At 47.3% G+C, this 21,806-nt stretch overlaps 1 protein-coding gene across 4 annotated transcripts in view; it reads left to right on the top strand.

Moving 5' to 3' along the window:
- CSTF1 (cleavage stimulation factor subunit 1) overlaps positions 1 to 21,806 on the top strand; it is a 42,493-nt gene that overhangs the window by 12,326 nt on the left and 8,361 nt on the right. For all 4 annotated transcript variants that reach the window (XM_069953754.1, XM_069953757.1, XM_069953756.1 and 1 more), the window contains 4 exons: positions 6,820 to 7,047; positions 7,949 to 8,226; positions 8,333 to 8,530; positions 12,445 to 12,835. In XM_069953754.1, the coding sequence (XP_069809855.1) occupies positions 6,879 to 7,047; positions 7,949 to 8,226; positions 8,333 to 8,530; positions 12,445 to 12,835 (1,036 nt within the window). In that variant the 5' untranslated portion in view covers positions 6,820 to 6,878. The remainder of the gene's footprint in view (positions 1 to 6,819; positions 7,048 to 7,948; positions 8,227 to 8,332; positions 8,531 to 12,444; positions 12,836 to 21,806) is intronic.

Raw genomic sequence — 21,806 nt, 5'->3', positions numbered from 1 at the left:
CACCGGCCACTTTATTAGGTACACCTGTCCAACTGCACGTTAACACTTAATTTCTAATCAGCCAATCACATGGCGGCAACTCAGTGCATTTAGGCATGTAGACATGGTCAAGACAATCTCCTGCAGTTCAAACCGAGCATCAGTATGGGGAAGAAAGGTGATTTGAGGGCCTTTGAACGTGGCATGGTTGTTGGTGCCAGAAGGGCTGGTCTGGGTATTTCAGAAACTGCTGATCTACTGGGATTTTCACGCACAACCATCTCTAGGGTTTACAGAGAATGGTCCGAAAAAGAAAAACCATCCAGTGAGCGGCAGTTCTGTGGGCGGCAATGCCTTGTTGATGCCAGAGCTCAGAGGAGAATGGGCAGACTGGTTCGAGCTGATAGAAAGGCAACAGTGACTCAAATAGCCAAGCGTTACAACCAAGGTAGGCAGAAGAGCATCTCTGAACGCACAGTACGGCCAACTGTGAGGCAGATGGGCTACAGCAGCAGAAGACCACACCGGGTGCCACTCCGCTCAGCTAAGAACAGGAAACTGAGGCTACAATTTGCACAAGCTCATCGAAATTGGACAGTAGAAGATTGGAAAAACGTTGCCTGGTCTGATGAGTCTCGATTTCTGCTGCGACATTCGGATGGTAGGGTCAGAATTTGGCATCAACAACATGAAAGCATGGATCCATCCTGCCTTGTATCAACGGTTCAGGCTGGTGGTGGTGGTGTTATGGTGTGGGGAATATTTTCTTGGCACTCTTTGGGCCCCTTGGTACCAATTGAGCATCGTTGCAACGCCACAGCCTACCTGAGTATTGTTGCTGACCATGTCCATCCCTTTATGACCACAATGGACCCAACATCTGATGGCTACTTTCAGCAGGATAATGCGCCATGTCATAAAGCTAGAATCATCTCTGGTTTCTTGAACATGACAATGAGGTCACTGTACTCCAATGGCCTCCACAGTCACCAGATCTCAATCCAATAGAGCATCTTTGGGATGTGGTGGAACGGGAGATTGGCATCATGGATGTGCAGCCGACAAATCTGCGGCAACTGTGTGATGCCATCATGTCACTATGGACCAAAATCTCTGAGGAAGCTTCCAGCACCTTGTTGTATCTATGCCACCAAGAATTGGGGCAGTTCTGAGGGCAAAAGGGGGTCCAACCCGTTACTAGCATGGTGTACCTAATAAAGTGGCCGGTGAGTGTATGTATATATATTATACCCCAGTATACATCTCTTATATATTATACCCCAGTATACATCTCTTATATATTATACCACAGTATACAGCTCTTATATATTATACCCCAGTATACAGCTCTTATATATTATACCCCAGTATACAGCTCTTATATATTATACCCCAGTATAGCAGCTCTTATATATTATACCCCAGTATACAGCTCTTATATATTATACCCCAGTATACAGCTCTTATATATTATACCCCAGTATAGCATTTCTTATATATTAAACCCCTGTATACATCTCTTATATATTATACCCCTGTATACATCTTATATATTATACCCCAGTATAGCATCTCTTATATATTATACTCCAGTATACATCTCTTATATATTATACTCCAGTATAGCATCACTTATATATTATACCCCAGAATAGCATCTCATATATTATACTCCAGTATACATCTAGTATATATTATACCCCAGTATACATCTAGTATATATTATACTACAGTATACATCTCATATATTATACTCCAGTATACATCTCTTATATATTATACTCCAGAATAGCATCTTGTTAGCCATAGAAATCAATAGAATAGAGAAGATATTAGGTGATACCTTTTGGAGGCTAATTGAGTATATGTGAGTGTAAGCTTTCCAGAGTCTAGCTCCCTTCGTCAGACATGATGTTATACAAAACTGGAAAAATCACACTTATATACACACTAGACAGAGATCATCAAAGGATTTTAGGAAACTTTAAGAATAACAAAATGCTGTATACACAGGGTCTGCTTTATACAGAAGGTCAATAAACTAAAGCTGGTGAGGTGTGACGAGAGGATGCTAAGCTCTGGCTGCTATCTTATTGTTGTCAGATTAATGGCCTAATAGCAATTAATGGTCTTCATAGCCAGAACAGGTCACACACAGGCCGACATGAAGCTGGCATGGATATTGAGACCATGTTGCAAAGGAGAGGTACACACACTAGAAGACCTGCGGGTTACAGTCTTTATGGGACATTTTAAGACACAAAGAGAAAGAAGGGAATGGGAATATAAACTAATGCTCAAATTAAAAATTTTGCAACATGGTCTCAATATCCATGTCAGCTTTATGTCGGCCTATGTGTGACCTGTTCTGACTCCGCTGCCCTTGAGTTAAGCACGGGCTTTTCGAGCGCGTTGTCACCAACCGGTAGTGGAGGCCGGCGTAGCAAGTTGGTGGGTCACATCTCTCGAGACATTAAAGGGGTTATCCAGCGCTACAAAAACATGGTCACTTTTCCCCCTACTGTTGTCTCCAGTTCAGGTGCGGTTTGCAATTAAGCTCCATTTACTTAAATGGAAATGAGTTTCAAAACCCCACCCAATCTGGAGACAACAGTAGGGGGAAAGTTGCCATATTTTTGTAACGCTGGATAACCCCTTTAACTACGGAGGAAAGGCCTTTTCCTCTCCTCCGTAGGCAATGTGTCTAGCGACTACCGGACTGCATTCGCTACCAGGTGGCCCGGAATGGTGCAGCCTCCACTTCCGGTTGGTGACCACACGGTCGAAAAGGGCCTTTGCTCCGCATGTAATGTCTCAAGCGACTACCATGCTATCTCCACTACGGCGGTCTCCTGAAGTGGAGGCCGCCACAGTGAGCGCCACATGCCAGCGAGTGGAGCGGATAGAGCACGGTAATCGCTCGGGACAATGTGTACGAAGGAAAGGCCCTCTTCCACAGTACACATGCTATTACCACAAATTTAAAAATAAATACATTACAATAAAAGAACATATAACGAAAAAAAAAAGACGTCTAGAACCCCGAATGATTTAATTGTAATTTCGTTCGTGCCAAGGTCAAGATTTTGCGTTCGGAAGACGGACTTTTTGACAGCTTTCACTAACCGGGAATGACGGCCGCCGCAGCGGGTTTGAGCACAGTAGTCACATAAACGAGGTGTTTGGGGGGCTTCCTCAAATGTAGTCTCCCATAGATAAGGTGTTTGGTGAATGTTTTGTAGCCCTTTTCAACTGCGTCGGATGCAGAGCGTGTTTGTAAGATAATTTATATTATACATTTTTGGGTATTTAGTGATGCTCGTCAATCCACTACCATTACCAATTTAAAAAATGAATGAATAGAAAATGTAGAAACAAGTATTAAATGGAAGTATGGTCCCTGTCAATCAATGTGTTTAGCCAATAGAATTTGCCCACCCACTAACGAACAATGAACAATCAAACGATGTACGAATGAGCAAAGATTAAAATAGGTCCAGGTCTCTTCAAACGATCAACGATTTCTCGTTCGTTGTTTATTTGTTAACTGCTGTTCAAATGAACGATTATCGCTTATATCCGAACGATTGAACGATTATCGACCCATGGAATACGGCCCTTACTTTATTGTAGTTGTCCCCCTACCCCCCCCCCCCCCCCCGGTCCCTAGTTTAAACACTCCTCCAACCTCTTAGCCATCTTCTCCCCCCTCCCCATGAGATGCAGCCCGTCCCTACCGTAGAGCCTGTAACCGACGTCGTCCCAGTTCTCGATGAACCCAAACCCCTCTATCCTACACCAGCTCTTGAGCCACTTATTTACCTCCCTAATCTCCCACTGTCTCTCAGGTATGGCTTGTGGTACATTTCGGAAAAAATTCCTTGAAGGTCCTAGTCTTAAGCTTCCTGCCTAAGGGTGTTATTACACGGGCCGATTGGGGGCCCGATAATAACTGTAAACAAGCGCTAGATTGGCGCTCATTTACTGGGCCTATTACACGGCCTGATTATTGTTAAACAAGGGCTGCAGGGGCATTGTTACCGATGTCTTTGCAGCCATTGCTTAAACTTTATACATTACCTTTCCAGGCTGCAGGGCTCCTCTTGCGGTCTTCTCCTCCCCGGGTACCGCATGCTCTAGCTTCACAGCGGCCTGTCTCAGCTGAAGCTAGAGCCAGGGAGGGGAAGACCGCAAGAGGAGCCCTGCAGCCTGCATAGGTAATGTATATCGTCAGAAGCCGACCGCGCATCATTATTACACGTAACGATGCACGGTCGGCGCCCCGACAATTATAGGTTCAAACCTATATCGACGATAAGCCGATGATCGTTGTCGTTGGCTGATCGTTGTATTTCGTACACGGAGCGATAATCGGCCGAATCGGGGCGATTATCGTTCCGTGTAATGGTACCCTGAAATCATTTTTAAGGACCCTCCACTTAACTCTAACTTTATAATTGGTGCCAATGTACACAATGACTGCTGGGTCATCGCCAGCCCCTCCCAGAAATCTGTCTACCCGATCCGCAATGTGAGGAACTCGAGTGCCAGGTAGGCAACACGCTGTTCGACAATCCCAGTCTTTGTGACAGATTGCCCCGTCTGTCCCCCTAATTGAGTCCCCCACTATGAGTACCTGCCTGGCCTGCCCTGAACTCCTATTTCCCACCTTACTGGAGCAGACCCCCCCCCCCCTGGCTGTCTGTGTCCTGCTGTAGCAATGCCCCCCTGAATCTACATCCCCTCATCCGCCAATTTGGCAATCTTAATGGGGTGTGCCAGATCAGGACTGGCCTCCCTCACACTCTTCCCTCTACCCCGTTTTATAACTGTGACCCAACTAGTTGCCTCTTCCTCCTGCCCCCTCCATGCTATCACCCCATCCCCCATCTACCCCTGCGAGTGCTTCCACAGTCAGCAGCAGACGCCTTTCTAGTTTGCTGATGTATCTCAATCTGGGCAGCTGCTCATTTACATCCAGGATCTGGGCTTCCAAACCGGCAACATTCACACATCTCCCACAATGCTATGTACCCTTTCCCCCCATACATCTCCCACAATGGTATATACCCCCCCCCCCCCCATACATCTCCCACAATGGTATGCACCCTCTCCCTCCATACATCTTTCACAATGGTATATACCCTCACCCCCCATACATCTCACACAATGGTATGATCAAGGATTGCATACATCACACAAGATGTACATTGGACCGCATTGTCAAACATGGAACTCATTTTTATGGGGGTAGTTTGTTCAAAAGCAAACAAACAATTTTTTCTCTAAAGTCCCTGAATATTAAAGTCCCACACTTGAGACAAAAACACACTTCAGATCAAAAACTTGCTCACAGATATCAATATAAAAGAACTTAGCTGCAGAGTTTGCTTGTTTGTGTGTCCTCTGCTGGAACTCCTATCTTGCCAACAAAGGGCTTTCATCCAGAGTAATAGACACAATGCGCAAGAGTTAAAAAGAAGTAGCCTCCCCCATATATCTTAAAGGGGTACTCCGGGCTGGGGGGCTTTTTTGTATATGGCCGGGGAGGACGTCATTGCCCTCATCCACCTCCTTTCCCGGCCATAGGCAAAAAAGCCCCCCAGCCCGAAGTACCCCTTTAAGTACTTGAGAAAGTTTTCTTCTTGCTGTGGGGATAACCCGTCTGATCTCCTGAACCCTAATTTTCCTCAAATACTACAGGATGGCTTAAAGGACTTGCTCCCAGAACCCTAAAGGTACAGGTGGCGGCGTTAGGTTGTTTTTTTGACGATCCCATTGCTGATCACAGGAGGGTCAGAATATTATTTTATTTTTATTTTTTTAAACACTGGGCAGAATGAAACCAAAAATAGCTAAGCTAGCCCTGCCTCGGGATTTAAATCTTGTACTGCAAAGTCTTACTCAGAAGCCTTATGAACCCTTGGAAGAAGCATCTATAAAACACCTGACTCTTAAAACGACTTTTTTAATAGTAATTATGTCTGCTAGGAGAGTTTGTGACATCCAGGCTCTATCCTCTCAGGAACCATACCTAACCATTCTAGAAGATAGAATCATCCTAAAGCTTGATCCATCTTTCCTTCCCAAGGTTGTCTCTAATTTTCATAGATCACAAGACTCAATACTACCATCCTTTTGTGACCCACCAAAAAGAATGCGAAAGATGACGTTTTCATATGTTGGATGTGTGTAGATCTGTAATTGCCTATCTGCAAGTTTCTAAAGATTGGAGGAAGGACTCAAACCTACTCTTACAGTTTCAGGGGCCTAGCAAAGGTAAAAAAGCCTCCAAAGCATCCATTACCAGTTGGATGAAATCTTCCATTTGAAGCCTACAAGTTGGCAGATAAAGAAGTGCCGAAAAATCTGAAAGCTCACTTTACAAGAGTAGTTTTGGTCTCCTGGGCTGAGAAGTCATCAGCCACACTGGAGCAGATATGTCGAGCAGCAATGTGGTCAACACTACACACCTTCTTTTTACACTACAAGCTACAATCTCTGTGTGTGTCTCTCTCTCTCTCTCTCTCTCTCTCTCTCTCTCTCTCTCTCTCTCTCTCTCTCTCTCTCTCTCTCTCTCTCTCTCTCTGTGTGTCTCTCTCTCTCTCTCTCTGTGTGTCTCTCTCTCTCTCTGTCTCTCTCTCTCTGTCTCTCTCTCTCTCTCTCTCTCTCTCTCATATATATAATGTGTGTGTGTGTGTGTATCACTGTAATGAGCCGAGCTGCTGCATGGGGAAGGGTGACAGGAGGGGGCGAGCACCTCAGGCTACAGAGGAGGAGGACTTGCTATATGATGTGTGGTACCCCGATAGGATGCTGACTCCGTCCTCTCTCTTCTAGTTGGCTTCTGTTTTCATCTGTTTGTGGTTCATCCTGTCGCTCGCAGAAGCTCTGGTACAATGTACAGGTACAAGGTAACGCTGAAGGACCGCCACCAGCTCTACAAGCTGATCATCAGCCAGCTGCTGTACGATGGTCACATAAACATCGCTAACGGGCTGATCAGCGAGATCAAGATGAACACTGTGTGCGCCCCCTCCGAGCAGCTGCTGCACCTCATCAAAGTGGGTGAGTCCAGGACGGGGCTGGAGGCGGCCACAGGGCTCCCCTATTACTGCTCCATAGCTCTTACACTCAGCAAGTCCAGTCTTATGCAAACAAATCTGAATAGGTCAGGACAGGTTTTTAGCTTCAGGATGTTCCCAGACAGTAGAGAACTAATGCATAATGGCCGTTAGAAGGTTGTAGAATGTTTTATTAGACAAGGATAGAAAGGTTTAAAGGGAACCTGTCACCCCCGCACGCTGCTGTGGGCCAAGTGGATGACAGTCTGCTCCACACACTGTACTCCATTCCAGGAAAGGGGGTGGGGGGGTGCGGGCAGGGGAAGAGTTAACTTAAACCCCCCATCCTAGGACACTGCTTCATCCACTGGTTGGCTAAAGTGACCCTTGGGGCTTGTCATCTTAGCCAGTCAGCGGCTGCAGCAGCAATGTCCCGGCAGCAGCCGCTGATTCACTGACTTCAGCTTTGAAGCCCGCTTGTATCTCAGTGCTGGGCTCTGCTGAAGAGAGGAGACGTTGGGGTATGAATAGGGCCCCCCTGCTCCCCCCAGAACCCATCTCAGCAAGGAAGGGGGGCACTTAAAGAGGTAGTCCAACATTTTTATCTCATTGGAAAAAGGAATAATTTATAATCTGTCCCACTCCCTTAGTTGTTTTCTCTAACTTTTTTTTCCGGGCGTCCATCATGCATCCTCAATTAACCCTCTGGGGGCCACATCGCTGCAGCCCCTGATTGGCTAAGATGACGAGCCACAAGGGTCACTTAAGCCAATCAGCTGTGTCCATGTGCTCTCTGCCAGTCAATCTTGTAGCTGTAGGCAGTGTTCTACCTCTGGCGCACTCTCCCACAGCAACCTGGCTAGCGGGACTTGGAGTCCATGTCTAATGGCATTGTGTCCCTACAGGTATGGAGAACGATGACAGCGCAGTGCAGTACGCCATAGGACGCTCTGATACTGTGGCTCCTGGCACAGGGATTGACCTGGAGTTTGATGCCGATGTTCAGACCATGTCCCCGGAGGCGTCAGAGTATGAGACCTGCTACGTAACCTCGCACAAGGGCCCCTGTCGTGTAGCCACATACAGCAGGGATGGGCAGCTAATTGCCACCGGCTCCGCAGATGCCTCCATAAAGATCCTGGACACGGAGCGCATGCTGGCCAAGAGCGCCATGCCTATAGAGGTAGCTACCCCGTGACCTGGCCTCATGGGCGACAAGGCCACAAACCTTGTGCAGCCAAAGTCACCATGTAGCCTAATACTCTCTCTAACCAATCAATCTTTCCCAGGTGATGATGAATGAGACGGCACAACAAAACATGGAGAACCACCCCGTCATCCGCACGCTGTATGATCACGTGGATGAGGTTACATGTTTGGCCTTCCACCCCACAGAGCAGATCCTAGCCTCTGGCTCCAAAGATTATACCCTGAAGCTGTTTGACTACTCAAAGCCTTCCGCCAAGCGAGCTTTCAAGTACATCCAGGTAACCTTCCCCCCACCAGGGTTCTTCATGTCCTCTTTCTATCAGAATTTCCCTCCTTAATCCCAGAATTGCCCCCTCAGGGGTGCGGGGCAGGATATGGACTGCATGCAATCCCTCTACTATAAGAATGGCGTACTCCTCTGCACATCACCCCACAGGGTAAATGTTGTTGACGTTCCTGATTTAACCCTTAGACGACCCATTAACCTTTAGATGACCCTTACGCCATGGAAGTCTGTCCCCAGACGACCTAGGGCGTAACTGTACGCCCTGGGTGTTTCTCCGGCTATGAAGCGCGCTCCGGATCGGAGCGCGCTTCATAGCAGGTGGGGGCCGGCTGCAATCACCGGTAATGACACGCTGCAGCGATCGCGGGAGTCCCCTGTCACTTACCGATCGGGTCCCGACCGGTAAAACGGACTGCCGGAGGTCTCTTACCTGCCTCCCTGCAGTCCGATCGGCGATCTGCTGCACTAAGCCTGCACAGGCAGGCTCAATGAGCAGATCGCCGATAACACTGATCAATGCTAGGCCTATGGCATAGCAATGATCAGTGTAAAAATCCTGGATGTCAAAGTCCCCTAAAGGGACTTCAAATGTGTAAAAAAAAAAAAAGTTAAAAACACCAATACACTACCCCAAAACCCCTCCCCCAATAAAAGTTGAAATCACCCCCCTTTCCCATTATATAAATAAAACATATTAAAATAAATAAACATATAATATACCGTAGCGTGCGTAATTGTCCAATCTATTAAAATATAACAAGCGTCATTGTGATCGGTAAACGGCGTACACGAAAAGAGGGGAAAAAAGTGCGCGGATTACCGATTTTATGTTACATTATATATTTAAAAAAAATTTATAAAAAGTGATCAAAACGTCCGATCTTCACAAATATGGTATTAATAAAAACTAGAGATCATGGCGGAAAAAATGACACCCCATACAGCCCCATAGGTGAAAAAATAAAACTGTTATAAGCGTCACAATAGGCCCATTTTATTTATAATTAATTGGCAAAAAAAAGGATTTCATTAAAAAAAAAAATATAACATTAGAGAATCTGTGTAACCTGCATATGGTTGTGTTCAGACTGACCTATAGAATAATTGTATCATATTGCATTCTTTTTTACGATTTCACCAATTTAGATCTTCATACATAATATATTTGGAATTCCATCATACATGTGATGGTAAAATGAAAGACGCCATTACAAAGTACAACTATTCCTGTAAAAAACAAGCACTTACATGGCTTGTAGATAGAAAACTGAAAGTGCTAGAGCTCTTAGAAGGGGAGGAGGGAAAAACGAAAGCGCAAAGATCAATATTTGTGCGGTCCACTGGGTCATTTTGGGCCTGGTCCTCAAAGGGTTAAGGGACCATCGCAATTTTCATATTGTACAGGGACCATCGCAATTTTCATATTGTACAGTGGGAATCAGAGAATCTTAGAACATGGAATATTATCAGAGGAGGCTGGGGTCACCTGGGTAAGTAGTTTGATATAGTGATGTTGCAGCCCTCAGATGACAGTGACAGCGAGAGCCACTTGTGAGAGTGAAGGGTCTCTGGTACGTCAGGGCCCATCTCCCTGCCGTAAATCTGCTCTGGGGCCACTAAACACCCCCCTGTCTTGCACTGACCGCCCCCTCTTCTGATAACGGCGACATCTAAACAGTCTCATCAGGTTTCCCTGAACAGTGTCTGTGTATAGATGGGTGCAGCAATGGCAACGGTGCCCCTAGTGGTCAAATTATTAGGGGAATCTTCCAGACAATTACAACTTTATTTATGTATAATAACATGGATAGTGGAGTCACTGGGGGGAGATGGCTGCACCATCTTAGGGTTTTTAGCACAAGCAGTTTTATTTATTTACTCCCCTTTGTACATACATTACTGATCCTGAGTTACATCCTGTATTATACTCCAGAGCTGCATTCACTATTCTGCTGGTGGCGTCACTGTGTACATACATTACTGATCCTGAGTTACATCCTGTATTATACTCCAGAGCTGCACTCACTATTCTGCTGGTGGGGTCACTGTGTACATACATTACTGATCCTGAGTTACATCCTGTATTATACTCCAGAGCTGCACTCAATATTCTGCTGGTGGGGTCACTGTGTACATACACTCACCGGCCACTTTATTAGGTACACCTGTCCAACTGCACGTTACCACTTTTTTTCTAATCAGCCAATCACATGGCGGCAACTCAGTGCATTTAGGCATGTAGACATGGTCAAGACAATCTCCTGCAGTTCAAACCGAGCATCAGTATGGGGAAGAAAGGTGATTTGAGGCCTTTGAACGTGGCATGGTTGTTGGTGCCAGAAGGGCTGGTCTGAGTATTTCAGAAACTGCTGATCTACTGGGATTTTCACGCACAACCATCTCTAGGGTTTACAGAGAATGGTCCGAAAAAGAAAAACCATCCAGTGAGCGGCCGTTCTGTGGGCGGAAATGACTTGTTGATGCCAGAGGTCAGAGGAGAATGGGCAGACTGGTTCCAGCTGATAGAAAGGCAACAGTGACTCAAATAGCCAAGCGTTACAACCAAGGTAGGCCGAAGAGCATCTCTGAACGCACAGTACGGCCAACTGTGAGGCAGATGGGCTACAGCAGCAGAAGACCACACCGGGGGCCACTCCTCTCAGCTAAGAACAGGAAACTGAGGCTACAATTTGCACAAGCTCATCGAAATTGGACAGTAGAAGATTGGAAAAACGTTGCCTGGTCTGATAAGTCTCGATTTCTGCTGCGACATTCGGATGGTAGGGTCAGAATTTGGCGCCAACAACATGAAAGCATGGATCCATCCTGCCTTGTATCAGCGGTTCAGGCTGGTGGTGGTGGTGTCATGGTGTGGGGAATATTTTCTTGGCACTCTTTGGGCACTTGGTACCAATTGAGCATCGTTGCAACGCCACAGCCTACCTGAGTATTGTTGCTGACCATGTCCATCCCTTTATGACCACAATGGACCCAACATCTGATGGCGACTTTCAGCAGGATAATGCGCCATGTCATAAAGCTAGAATCATCTCAGACTGGTTTCTTGAACATGACAATGAGGTCACTGTACTCCAATGGCCTCCACAGTCACCAGATCTCAATCCAATAGAGCATATTTGGGATGTGGTGGAACGGGAGATTGGCATCATGGATGTGCAGCCGACAAATCTGCGGCAACTGTGTGATGTCATCATGTCACTATGGACCAAAATCTCTGAGGAAGCTTCCAGCACCTTGTTGTATCTATGCCACCAAGAATTGGGGCAGTTCTGAGGGCAAAGGGGGTCCAACCCGTTACTAGCATGGTGTACCTAATAAAGTGGTCGGTGAGTGTACATTACATTACTGATCCTGAGTTACATCCTGTATTATACCCCAGAGCTGCACTCACTATTCTGCTGGTGGGGTCACTGTGTACATTACTGATCCTGAGTTACATCCTGTATTATACCCCAGAGCTGCACTCACTATTCTGCTGGTGGGGTCACTGTGTACATTACTGATCCTGAGTTACATCCTGTATTATACCCCAGAGCTGCACTCACTATTCTGCTGGTGGGGTCACTGTGTACATTACTGATCCTGAGTTACATCCTGTATTATACTCCAGAGCTGCACTCACTATTCTGCTGGTGGGGTCACTGTGTACATACATTACTGATCCTGAGTTACATCCTGTATTATACCCCAGAGCTGCACTCACTATTCTGCTGGTGGGGTCACTGTGTACATTACTGATCCTGAGTTACATCCTGTATTATACTCCAGAGCTGCACTCACTATTCTGCTGGTGGGGTCACTGTGTACATACATTACATTACTGATCCAGAGTTACCTTCTGTATTATGCTCCAGAGCTGCACTCATTATTCTGTATAATCCTCAGGAAGCAGAGATGCTCCGCTCCATCTCCTTTCACCCATCGGGGGACTTCATCATAGTGGGCACCCAGCACCCCACCCTTCGCCTCTATGACGTTAACACCTTCCAGTGCTTTGTATCCTGTAATCCACAAGACCAGCACACAGACGCCATCTGCTCCGTCAGCTACAACCCGACCGCCAACACCTACGTCACCTGCAGTAAAGACGGCAGCATCAAGCTGTGGGATGGCGTCTCCAACCGCTGCATCACCACCTATGAGAAGGCGCACGACGGGGCTGAAGTCTGCTCCGCCATCTTCTCCAAGAACTCTAAGTACATCCTGTCCAACGGCAAAGACTCTGTGGCAAAGCTGTGGGAGATCTCCACCGGCCGCATGCTGGTCAAGTACACAGGTAAGGACGCCAGAGAGACCACTTCACCTCACTACAGTAGATGACCTCAAAGGGGGACTCTGGTGATTCAAATCAAATTGTTTAGGAAAATTATACAGATTTGTAATTTACTTCTATATAAACATCTCCAGTCTTCCAGTACTTATCAGCTGCTGTGTGTCCTGCAGAAAGTGGTGTATTCTCTCCAGTCTGACAGTGCTCTCTGCTGCCACCTCTGTCCATGTCAGGAACTGTCCAGAGTAGCAACAAATCCCCATAGAAAACCTCTCTTGCCCTGGACAGTTCCTGACATGGACAGAGGTGGCAGCAGAGAGCACTGTGTCAGACTGGAGAAAAAACACCACTTCCTGCAGGACATACAGCAGCTGATAAATACTAAAGTAAATTCCAAATCTGTAGAACTTTCCTGACACCAGTTGATGACATATTGCTAGGACCTCCTCATAAACCATGGATTAGACTCCTTGGTTAGGGGTCTGGCTGCAGCAGGAGCCTCCACCCCCCATTAGCTATGATAGGATGTCACCTATGTGACCCCCAACCTCTACAGAGCGGCGTTCCCATCATGCTGACCTCTGTCCCCTGCACCTTATACTGCGACAGTGGAGTACTGGTCTGTACCTCACCCCAAAGGGTTCTTATCAAGACTAATTGTAATGGGGACTGTTCTAATCAAATCCATGTGTACAAAGGAACTCAGAGAATCCTACTGTACGGGTCCTGTTACACTGAGCCATAGTTGTCTCAATCAGGTCGATTATCGCTCCGTGATAAAGAGAGAATGATCAGCGACTGATCGCCGGACGTGCATCGCTACGTGTAATAGCTGCCACCCCGTGTGGTAGCTGCCACTGCTCTGTATCATGGCTACACGGATATCGCTAATGATAGAGATGGAGATGAGAGAGAGGCGATATACACAACCCTTGCTGCCCGATAGTCGGTCAGTGTAATTGCTCAGTAAATCTAGTAGATGGGGCCGTCTAATAGGACCCTTAGAATTAGGTGTCTTCTAAGATCACATGGGGTTGCTGCTCCGCAGCTATCGCAGTGAGTATACTACCTGCGTCTCCTATTAGTCTAGTTGGATTTGACCCATACTCTCCCCTCCCTGAATGGCTGGAAATGCTTTGTATGTTGCAGTGGAAGGAGGCAGGGTATACTATAATATATATTATAACCCTAATAACTATAGTTCTAATATATATGACGCGACATGGAGAGAAAGGAACGGCTGCACATCCCATCTACGGCTGATACTTATACCGCTTGGCCTATTTTAACAATCAACACTAGAGTGTCTGTATATGATTTGATCAAACCATAATACCCCCGTGTATCACGTGCAGGTCCCCTGGTTCATACGGGTTCCTACGCTAACTCCACACCGTGTCGGTCAGTGACCGCCAACCCTGCAAAGCGTGCACATGCAGGGAAGGGAGGCCATGGAACGGCCCTGCAACCCCCATGTCACAGGACCAAACCCAAAGTGCCCCACCAGAACCCGGCCAGCACCACCGGCGGGGGAGGCTGCCCCCAAACAACAAAAGTATGAAAGTATGGAAATGGGCCTTAGTATCAGCCATAGATGGGATGTGCAGCCGTTCCTTTCTCTCCAGTCCGTGTTTTACAGTTCTCCCTCTCTGAACAGCTCGCACACCCTTATAAGACCCACATGATTAAAATCAGCAGGATATGCCTGTGCTCACATGTCAGTACCTTATTTCTTCCCCATTCTGTGGGAGCAGCAGTGGTGAGTGTAATACCATATCCATACTTGTGTTGTTTGGGGGCAGCCTCCCCCGCCGGTTGTGCTGGCCGGGTCCTGGTGGGATTTTTTTGGTCTGGTCCTGCGACATGGGGGTTGCAGGGCCGTTCCATGGCCCCCCTTCCCTGCACACTTAGCGGAGGCGGCGGTCACTGACCGACACTGTATGGAGTTAGCGTAGGGACCCGTGTAAACCAGAGGACCTGCACGTTGGTACACGGGGCTATTATGGCTTGATCAAATCATATACAGACACTCTAGTGTTGATTTTTAATATAGGCCAAGCGGCATTAGTATCAACCATAGATGGGATGTGCAGCCGTTCCTTTCTCTCCAGTCCGTGTTTTACAGTTCTCCCTTTTCTGAACAGCTCGCACTCCTTTATAAGACCCACTTAACCAAAATTAGCAGGATATGCCTGTGCTCACATGTCCGGACCTTTTGTCTCCCCCATTCTGTGAGAGCAGCAGTGGTGAGTGTAATACCTTATTCATACTTGTGGTGTTTGGGGGCAGCCTTCCCCGCCGGTGGTGCTGGCCGGGTTCTGGTGGGGCTTTTTGGGTTTGGTCCTGTGACATGGGGGTTGCAGGGCCGTTCCATATATATATCTCGTAAAAATCAAAGTCTGTCTGTCCTCTATAGACTCCTAAACACCTGAACCGTTTGACCCCAAATTTGGCACACAGATACATTGGGTGCCCGGGAAGGTTAGAGTGAAGGTCCCGTCCCCGCCAGATGTACAGGAGGGGAGGGGGAGAGGAAACAGCGCCCCATAGAGATGAATGGGAAAATTTCCACACTGCACACACAGGTGATATAATTAGCTGCAGCAGACACGGCAGTTGGAGCCTTAGCAACCAATAGGATTACTGCTTTCATTTTCATAGGGAGCAATGGTTGCTAGGGAAGCTGCCTCACAACATCCACAGTAATAACTGGTAGACCCCCTACTTCAACTATACTGTACATGTATACAGGACCCCCTACTCCATCTATACAGTACATGTATACAGGGCCCCTACTCCATCTATACAGGACCCCCTATTCCATCTATACAGTACATGTATATGCAGGGCCCCCTACTCCATCTATACAGTACATGTATACAGGACCCCCTACTCCATCTATACAGTACATGTACACAGGACCCCCTACTCCATCTATACTGTACATGTATACAGGACCCCCTACTCCATCTATACAGTACAGGTATACAGGACCCCCTATTTCATCTATACAGTACATGTATACAGGACCCCCTACTCCATCTATGCAGTACATGTATAAAGGGCCCCCTACCCCGCCTATACAGTACATGTGTGCAGGGCCCCCTACCCTGCCTACCAATTAGCATCATGATTGGTAGGTAATAGCTCCAGACGTCACACTGTGACTGGATAACACCACCAGACCTGACCGATACCGCTATACCCCCCCCCCCCTTGAAAAGACACCAGATTTTCTGGCAAGTCTGAACGGGAGGGTACTGCACCTCTGCAAGGTGCTACCCAAGGCACCAGACCATGGGTGCCTAATGGTAAATATGACCCTGCAGGTATACAGGACACTACAGTTATACAGGACCCCAAAACTATACACTACAGGGGCAGGGGACATTCACCAACTATATACTACAGGTATATAGGACCCCCTTAACTATGCACTACAGGTATGCGTGACCCCTAAAAACTACACTGAAGGTATACAGAACCCCTCCAACTATGCACTACAGGTATACACTAATTCCACTGATTAACTCAGATGAAATAATACCTTTTAGATTGGCCTCCTGGGCACCTTAGAACAAATCTAAATAACACACTGACACTTTATACCCGGGCAGCCCCGGGTACATTTTCTAGTGTGTGTGTGTGTGTGTGTGTGTATATATATGTATATATGTGTGTGTGTGTATATATATACACATACTCTGCTCAAAAACATGCAGCAATCCAGGCTGATCCAACTTTGCTGTAATGAAAAAAAAAATATATATATATATATATATATGTAATGTGTTTGGCCTCCACGTGCCTGTATGACCGCCCTACAAGGCCCAGGCACGCTCCTGATGAGGTGTCTGTATGACCTCCCTACAAGGCCCGGGCATGCTCCTATAGAGGTGTCTGTATGACCTCCCTACAAGGCCCGGGCATGCTCCTGATGAGGTGTATGACCTCCCTACAAGGCCCGGGCATGCTCCTGATGAGGTGTATGACCTCCCTACAAGGCCCGGGCATGCTCCTGATGAGGTGTATGACCTCCCTACAAGGCCCAGGCACGCTCCTGATGAGGTGGCTGTATGACCTCCCTACAAGGCCCGGGCATGCTCCTGATGAGGTGTATGACCTCCCTACAACACCCGGGCATGCTCCTGATGAGGTGTCTGTATGACCTCCCTACAAGGCCTGAGCATGCTCCTGATGAGGTGTCTGTATGACCTCCCTACAAGGCCCGGGCATGCTGCTGATTAGGTGTATGACCTCCCTACAAGGCCCGGGCGTGCTCCTGATGAGGTGTCTGTATGACCTCCCTACAAGGCCCGAGCATGCTCCTGATGAGGTGTCTATATGACCTCCCTACAAGGCCCAGGCACGCTCCTGATGAGGTGTCTGTATGACCTCCCTACAAGGCCCGGGCATGCTCCTGATGAGGTGGCTGTATGACCTCCCTACAAGGCCGGGCATGCTCCTGATGAGGTGTCTGTATGACCTCCCTACAAGGCCGGGCATGCTCCTGATGAGGTGGCTGTATGACCTCCCTACAAGGCCCGGGCATGCTCCTGATGGGGTGGCTGTATGACCTCCCTACAAGGCCCGGGCATGCTCCTGATGAGGTGTCTGTATGACCTCCCTACAAGGCCCGGGCATGCTCCTGATGAGGTGTCTGTATGACCTCCCTACAAGGCCCGGGCATGCTCCTGATGAGGTGTATGACCTCCCTACAAGGCCCGGGCATGCTCCTGATGAGGTGGCTGTATGACCTCCCTACAAGGCCCGAGCATGCTCCTGATGAGGTGTCTGTATGACCTCCCTACAAGGCCCAGGCACGCTCCTGATGAGGTGTCTGTATGACCTCCCTACAAGGCCCGGGCATGCTCCTGATGAGGTGGCTGTATGACCTCCCTACAAGGCCCGAGCATGCTCCTGATGAGGTGTCTGTATGACCTCCCTACAAGGCCGGGCATGCTCCTGATGAGGTGGCTGTATGACCTCCCTACAAGGCCCGGGCATGCTCCTGATGAGGTGTCTGTATGACCTCCCTACAAGGCCCGGGCATGCTCCTGATGAGGTGTATGACCTCCCTACAAGGCCCGGGCATGCTCCTGATGAGGTGGCTGTATGACCTCCCTACAAGGCCCAGGCATGTTCCTGATGAGGTGGCTGTATGACCTCCCTACAAGGCCCGGGCGTGCTCCTGATGAGGTGTCTGTATGACCTCCCTACAAGGCCCGGGCATGCTCCTGATGAGGTGGCTGTATGACCTCCCTACAAGGCCCGGGCATGCTCCTGATGAGGTGTATGACCTCCCTACAAGGCCCGGGCATGCTCCTGATGAGGTGGCTGTATGACCTCCCTACAAGGCCCGAGCATGCTCCTGATGAGGTGTCTGTATGACCTCCCTACAAGGCCCAGGCACGCTCCTGATGAGGTGTCTGTATGACCTCCCTACAAGGCCCGGGCACGCTCCTGATGAGGTGGCTGTATGACCTCCCTACAAGGCCTGGGCATGCTCCTGATGAGGTGTCTGTATGACCTCCCTACAAGGCCGGGCATGCTCCTGATGAGGTGGCTGTATGACCTCCCTACAAGGCCCGGGCATGCTCCTGATGGGGTGGCTGTATGACCTCCCTACAAGGCCCGGGCATGCTCCTGATGAGGTGTCTGTATGACCTCCCTACAAGGCCCGGGCATGCTCCTGATGAGGTGTATGACCTCCCTACAAGGCCCGGGCATGCTCCTGATGAGGTGGCTGTATGACCTCCCTACAAGGCCCAGGCATGTTCCTGATGAGGTGGCTGTATGACCTCCCTACAAGGCCCGGGCGTGCTCCTGATGAGGTGGCTGTATGACCTCCCTACAAGGCCCGGGCGTGCTCCTGATGAGGTGGCTGTATGACCTCCCTACAAGGCCCAGGCATGCTCCTGATGAGGTGGCTGTATGACCTCCCTACAAGGCCCGGGCATGCTCCTGATGAGGTGGCTGTTGGTCTCCTGAGGGATCTCCTCCCAGACCTGGACTAAAACCGCTGCCAACTCCTGGACAGTCTGTGCTGCAACGTGACATTGGTGGATGGAGGAGACATGTCCCCGATGCGCTCAATGGGATTTAGGTCTGGGGAACGGGCCAGTCTATAGCTTCTCTGCCTCCATCTTGCTGGAACTGCTGCCACACTCCAGCCACATGAGGTCTAGCATTGTCCTGCATTAGGAGGAACCCCAACCTCAGCAGCATGTGGTCTCATATAACTACCTAATAGCAGTTAGGCTACCTCTGGCAGTACATGGAGGGTTGTACGGCCCCCCATACTACAGTAAATTATAGTATGTATTATAATATAAATATATAATACATACTATAATATACAAATACGTTCTATAACATACCATATTATATACTAAATTACATATATCATTTACTAATATATATACTATAACTTACTGTAGTATATGTACTATAATATACAAATACGTTCTATAACATACCATAATATATATACTAAATGACATACTATAATTTACAAAAATATGTGTGTGTATGTGTATATATGTACTATAATACATACTGTTATAAGCAAATACGTTCTATGACATACTATAATATATATACTAAATTACATACTATAAATTACTATAATATAATATGTATTATAATACATACTATAATATACAAATACGTTCTATGACATACTATAATATATATACTAAATTACATACTATAAATTACTATATGTATTATAATACATACTATAATATACAAAAACGGTCTATAACATACTATAATATAATTGTGGAACATGTAAATGCCCCTTAACCCCTTAGTGACCGCCGTATCTGCTTTTTACGGCGGTCACTTCAGGACTTTATTCTGTCCCTGTCGGCTTTTTACCACAGGGACAGAATAAATGGTACCGGCGCAGGAGATCAGCTGGCGGCACCAAAGTGGTGGTAAAAAAAAAAAAAAAAAACTATGCACATTTGGTATTGACATAACCATAGTGACCCAGAGAATACAATAATTGTTATTTTTACCGCATGCTAAATAGCGTATGTTTGATATTTAAAAAACAGGAAAATGAATGATCATAAAAATGAATGTACATTAATTATGGGAAATGCACATGGACTGCTATCTCCCTTAATTAGATCACTAGAAAATGTACCCGGCGCTGCCCGGTTATAAAGTGTCAGTGTGTTAATTAGATTTGTTCTAAGGTGCCCAGGAGGCAAAGCTAAAGGTATTGTTTCATCTAAGTTAATCAGTGGAATTAGTGTATACCTGTAGTGCATATCTGGAGGGGTTCTGTATACCCACAATGTATAGTTTTTAGGGGTCTCGCATATCTGTAGTGCATAGTTGGGGGGTTGTATACCTATAGTGTATAGTTGGTGAAGGTCCTGTATACCTGTACTGTATAGTTCGGGGGTCCTGTATACCTGTAGTATATAGTTGGTGCTGTATACCTGTAGTATATAATTGGTGGAGGTCTTGTATACCTGTAGTATATAGTTCGGGGGTCCTGTATACCTATAGTGCATAGTTTGAGGGTCCTGTATAACTGTAGTATAGAGTTGGTGGAGGTCCTGTATACCTGTAGTGTATAGTTTGGGGTCCTATATACCTGTAGTATATAGTTGGTGGAGTTCCTGTATACCTGTAGTATATAGCTTTGGGGTCCTGTATACCTGTAGTGTATAGTTTGGGGTCCTGTATGCCTGTAGTATATAGTTGGTGGAGGTCCTTTATACCTGAAGTATATAGTTGGTGGAGGTCCCGTGCACTTGTAGTGTATAGTTTTGGGGTCCTGTATACCTGCAGGGTCGTATTTACCATTAGGCACCCATGGTCTGGTGTGTAGGGTAGCACCTTGCAGAGGGGCAGTACCCTCCCGTTCAGACTTGCCAGAAAATCTTTGGTCAGGTCTTGTATAGCGGTGTTATCCAGTCACAGTATGGCTGTATTGGTCAGGTCTGGTATGGCAGTGTTATTCAGTCACAGTGTGTCGGTATTGGTCATGTCTGGTATGGCAGTGTTATCCCGTCACAGTATGGTTGGTATTGGTCAGGTCTGGTATGGCAGTGTTATTCAGTCACAGTGTGTCGGTATTGATCATGTCTGGTATGGCAGTGTTATCCAGTCACAGTATGGTAGTATTGATCAGGTCTGGTGTGGCGGTGTTATCCAGTCACAGTATGGCGGTATTGGTCAGGTCTGGTGTGGCAGTGTTATCCAGTCACAGTATGGCGGTATTGGTCAGGTCTGGTATAGCAGTTTTTTCCAGTCACAGTATGGCGGTATTGGTCAGGTGTGGTATGGCAGTGTTACCCAGTCACAGTTTGGTATACCTGTAGTGCCCTGTATATACATGTACTGTATAGATGGAGTAGGGGGTCCTGTGTACATGTACTGTATAGATGGAGTAGGGGGCCCTGTATATACATGTACTGTATAGATGGAGTAGGGGGCCCTGTATATACATGTACTGTATAGATGGAGTAGGGGGCCCTGTATATACATGTACTGTATGGATGGAGTAGGGGATCCTGTATATACATGTACTGTATAGATGGAGTAGGGGGTCCTGGATATACATGTACTGTATAGATGGAGTAGGGGGCCCTGGATATACATGTACTGTATAGATGGAGTAGGGGGCCCTGGATATACATGTACTGTATAGATGGAGTAGGGGGCCCTGTATATACATGTACTGTATAGATGGAGTAGGGGGCCCTGTATATACATGTACTGTATAGATGGAGTAGGGGGCCCTGTATATACATGTACTGTATAGATGGAGTAGGGGGCCCTGTATATACATGTACTGTATAGATGGAGTAGGGGGTCCTGTATATACATGTACTGTATAGATGGAGTAGGGGGCCCTGTATATACATGTACTGTATAGATGGAGTAGGGGGCCCTGTATATACATGTACTGTATAGATGGAGTAGGGGGCCCTGTATATACATGTACTGTATA

This window comes from Dendropsophus ebraccatus, chromosome 14, assembly GCF_027789765.1.
Source record: "Dendropsophus ebraccatus isolate aDenEbr1 chromosome 14, aDenEbr1.pat, whole genome shotgun sequence".
NCBI lineage: Eukaryota > Metazoa > Chordata > Amphibia > Anura > Hylidae > Dendropsophus > Dendropsophus ebraccatus.
Note: the sequence above shows the minus strand (reverse complement) of the source record. Positions and strands in the feature narration are given on the sequence as shown.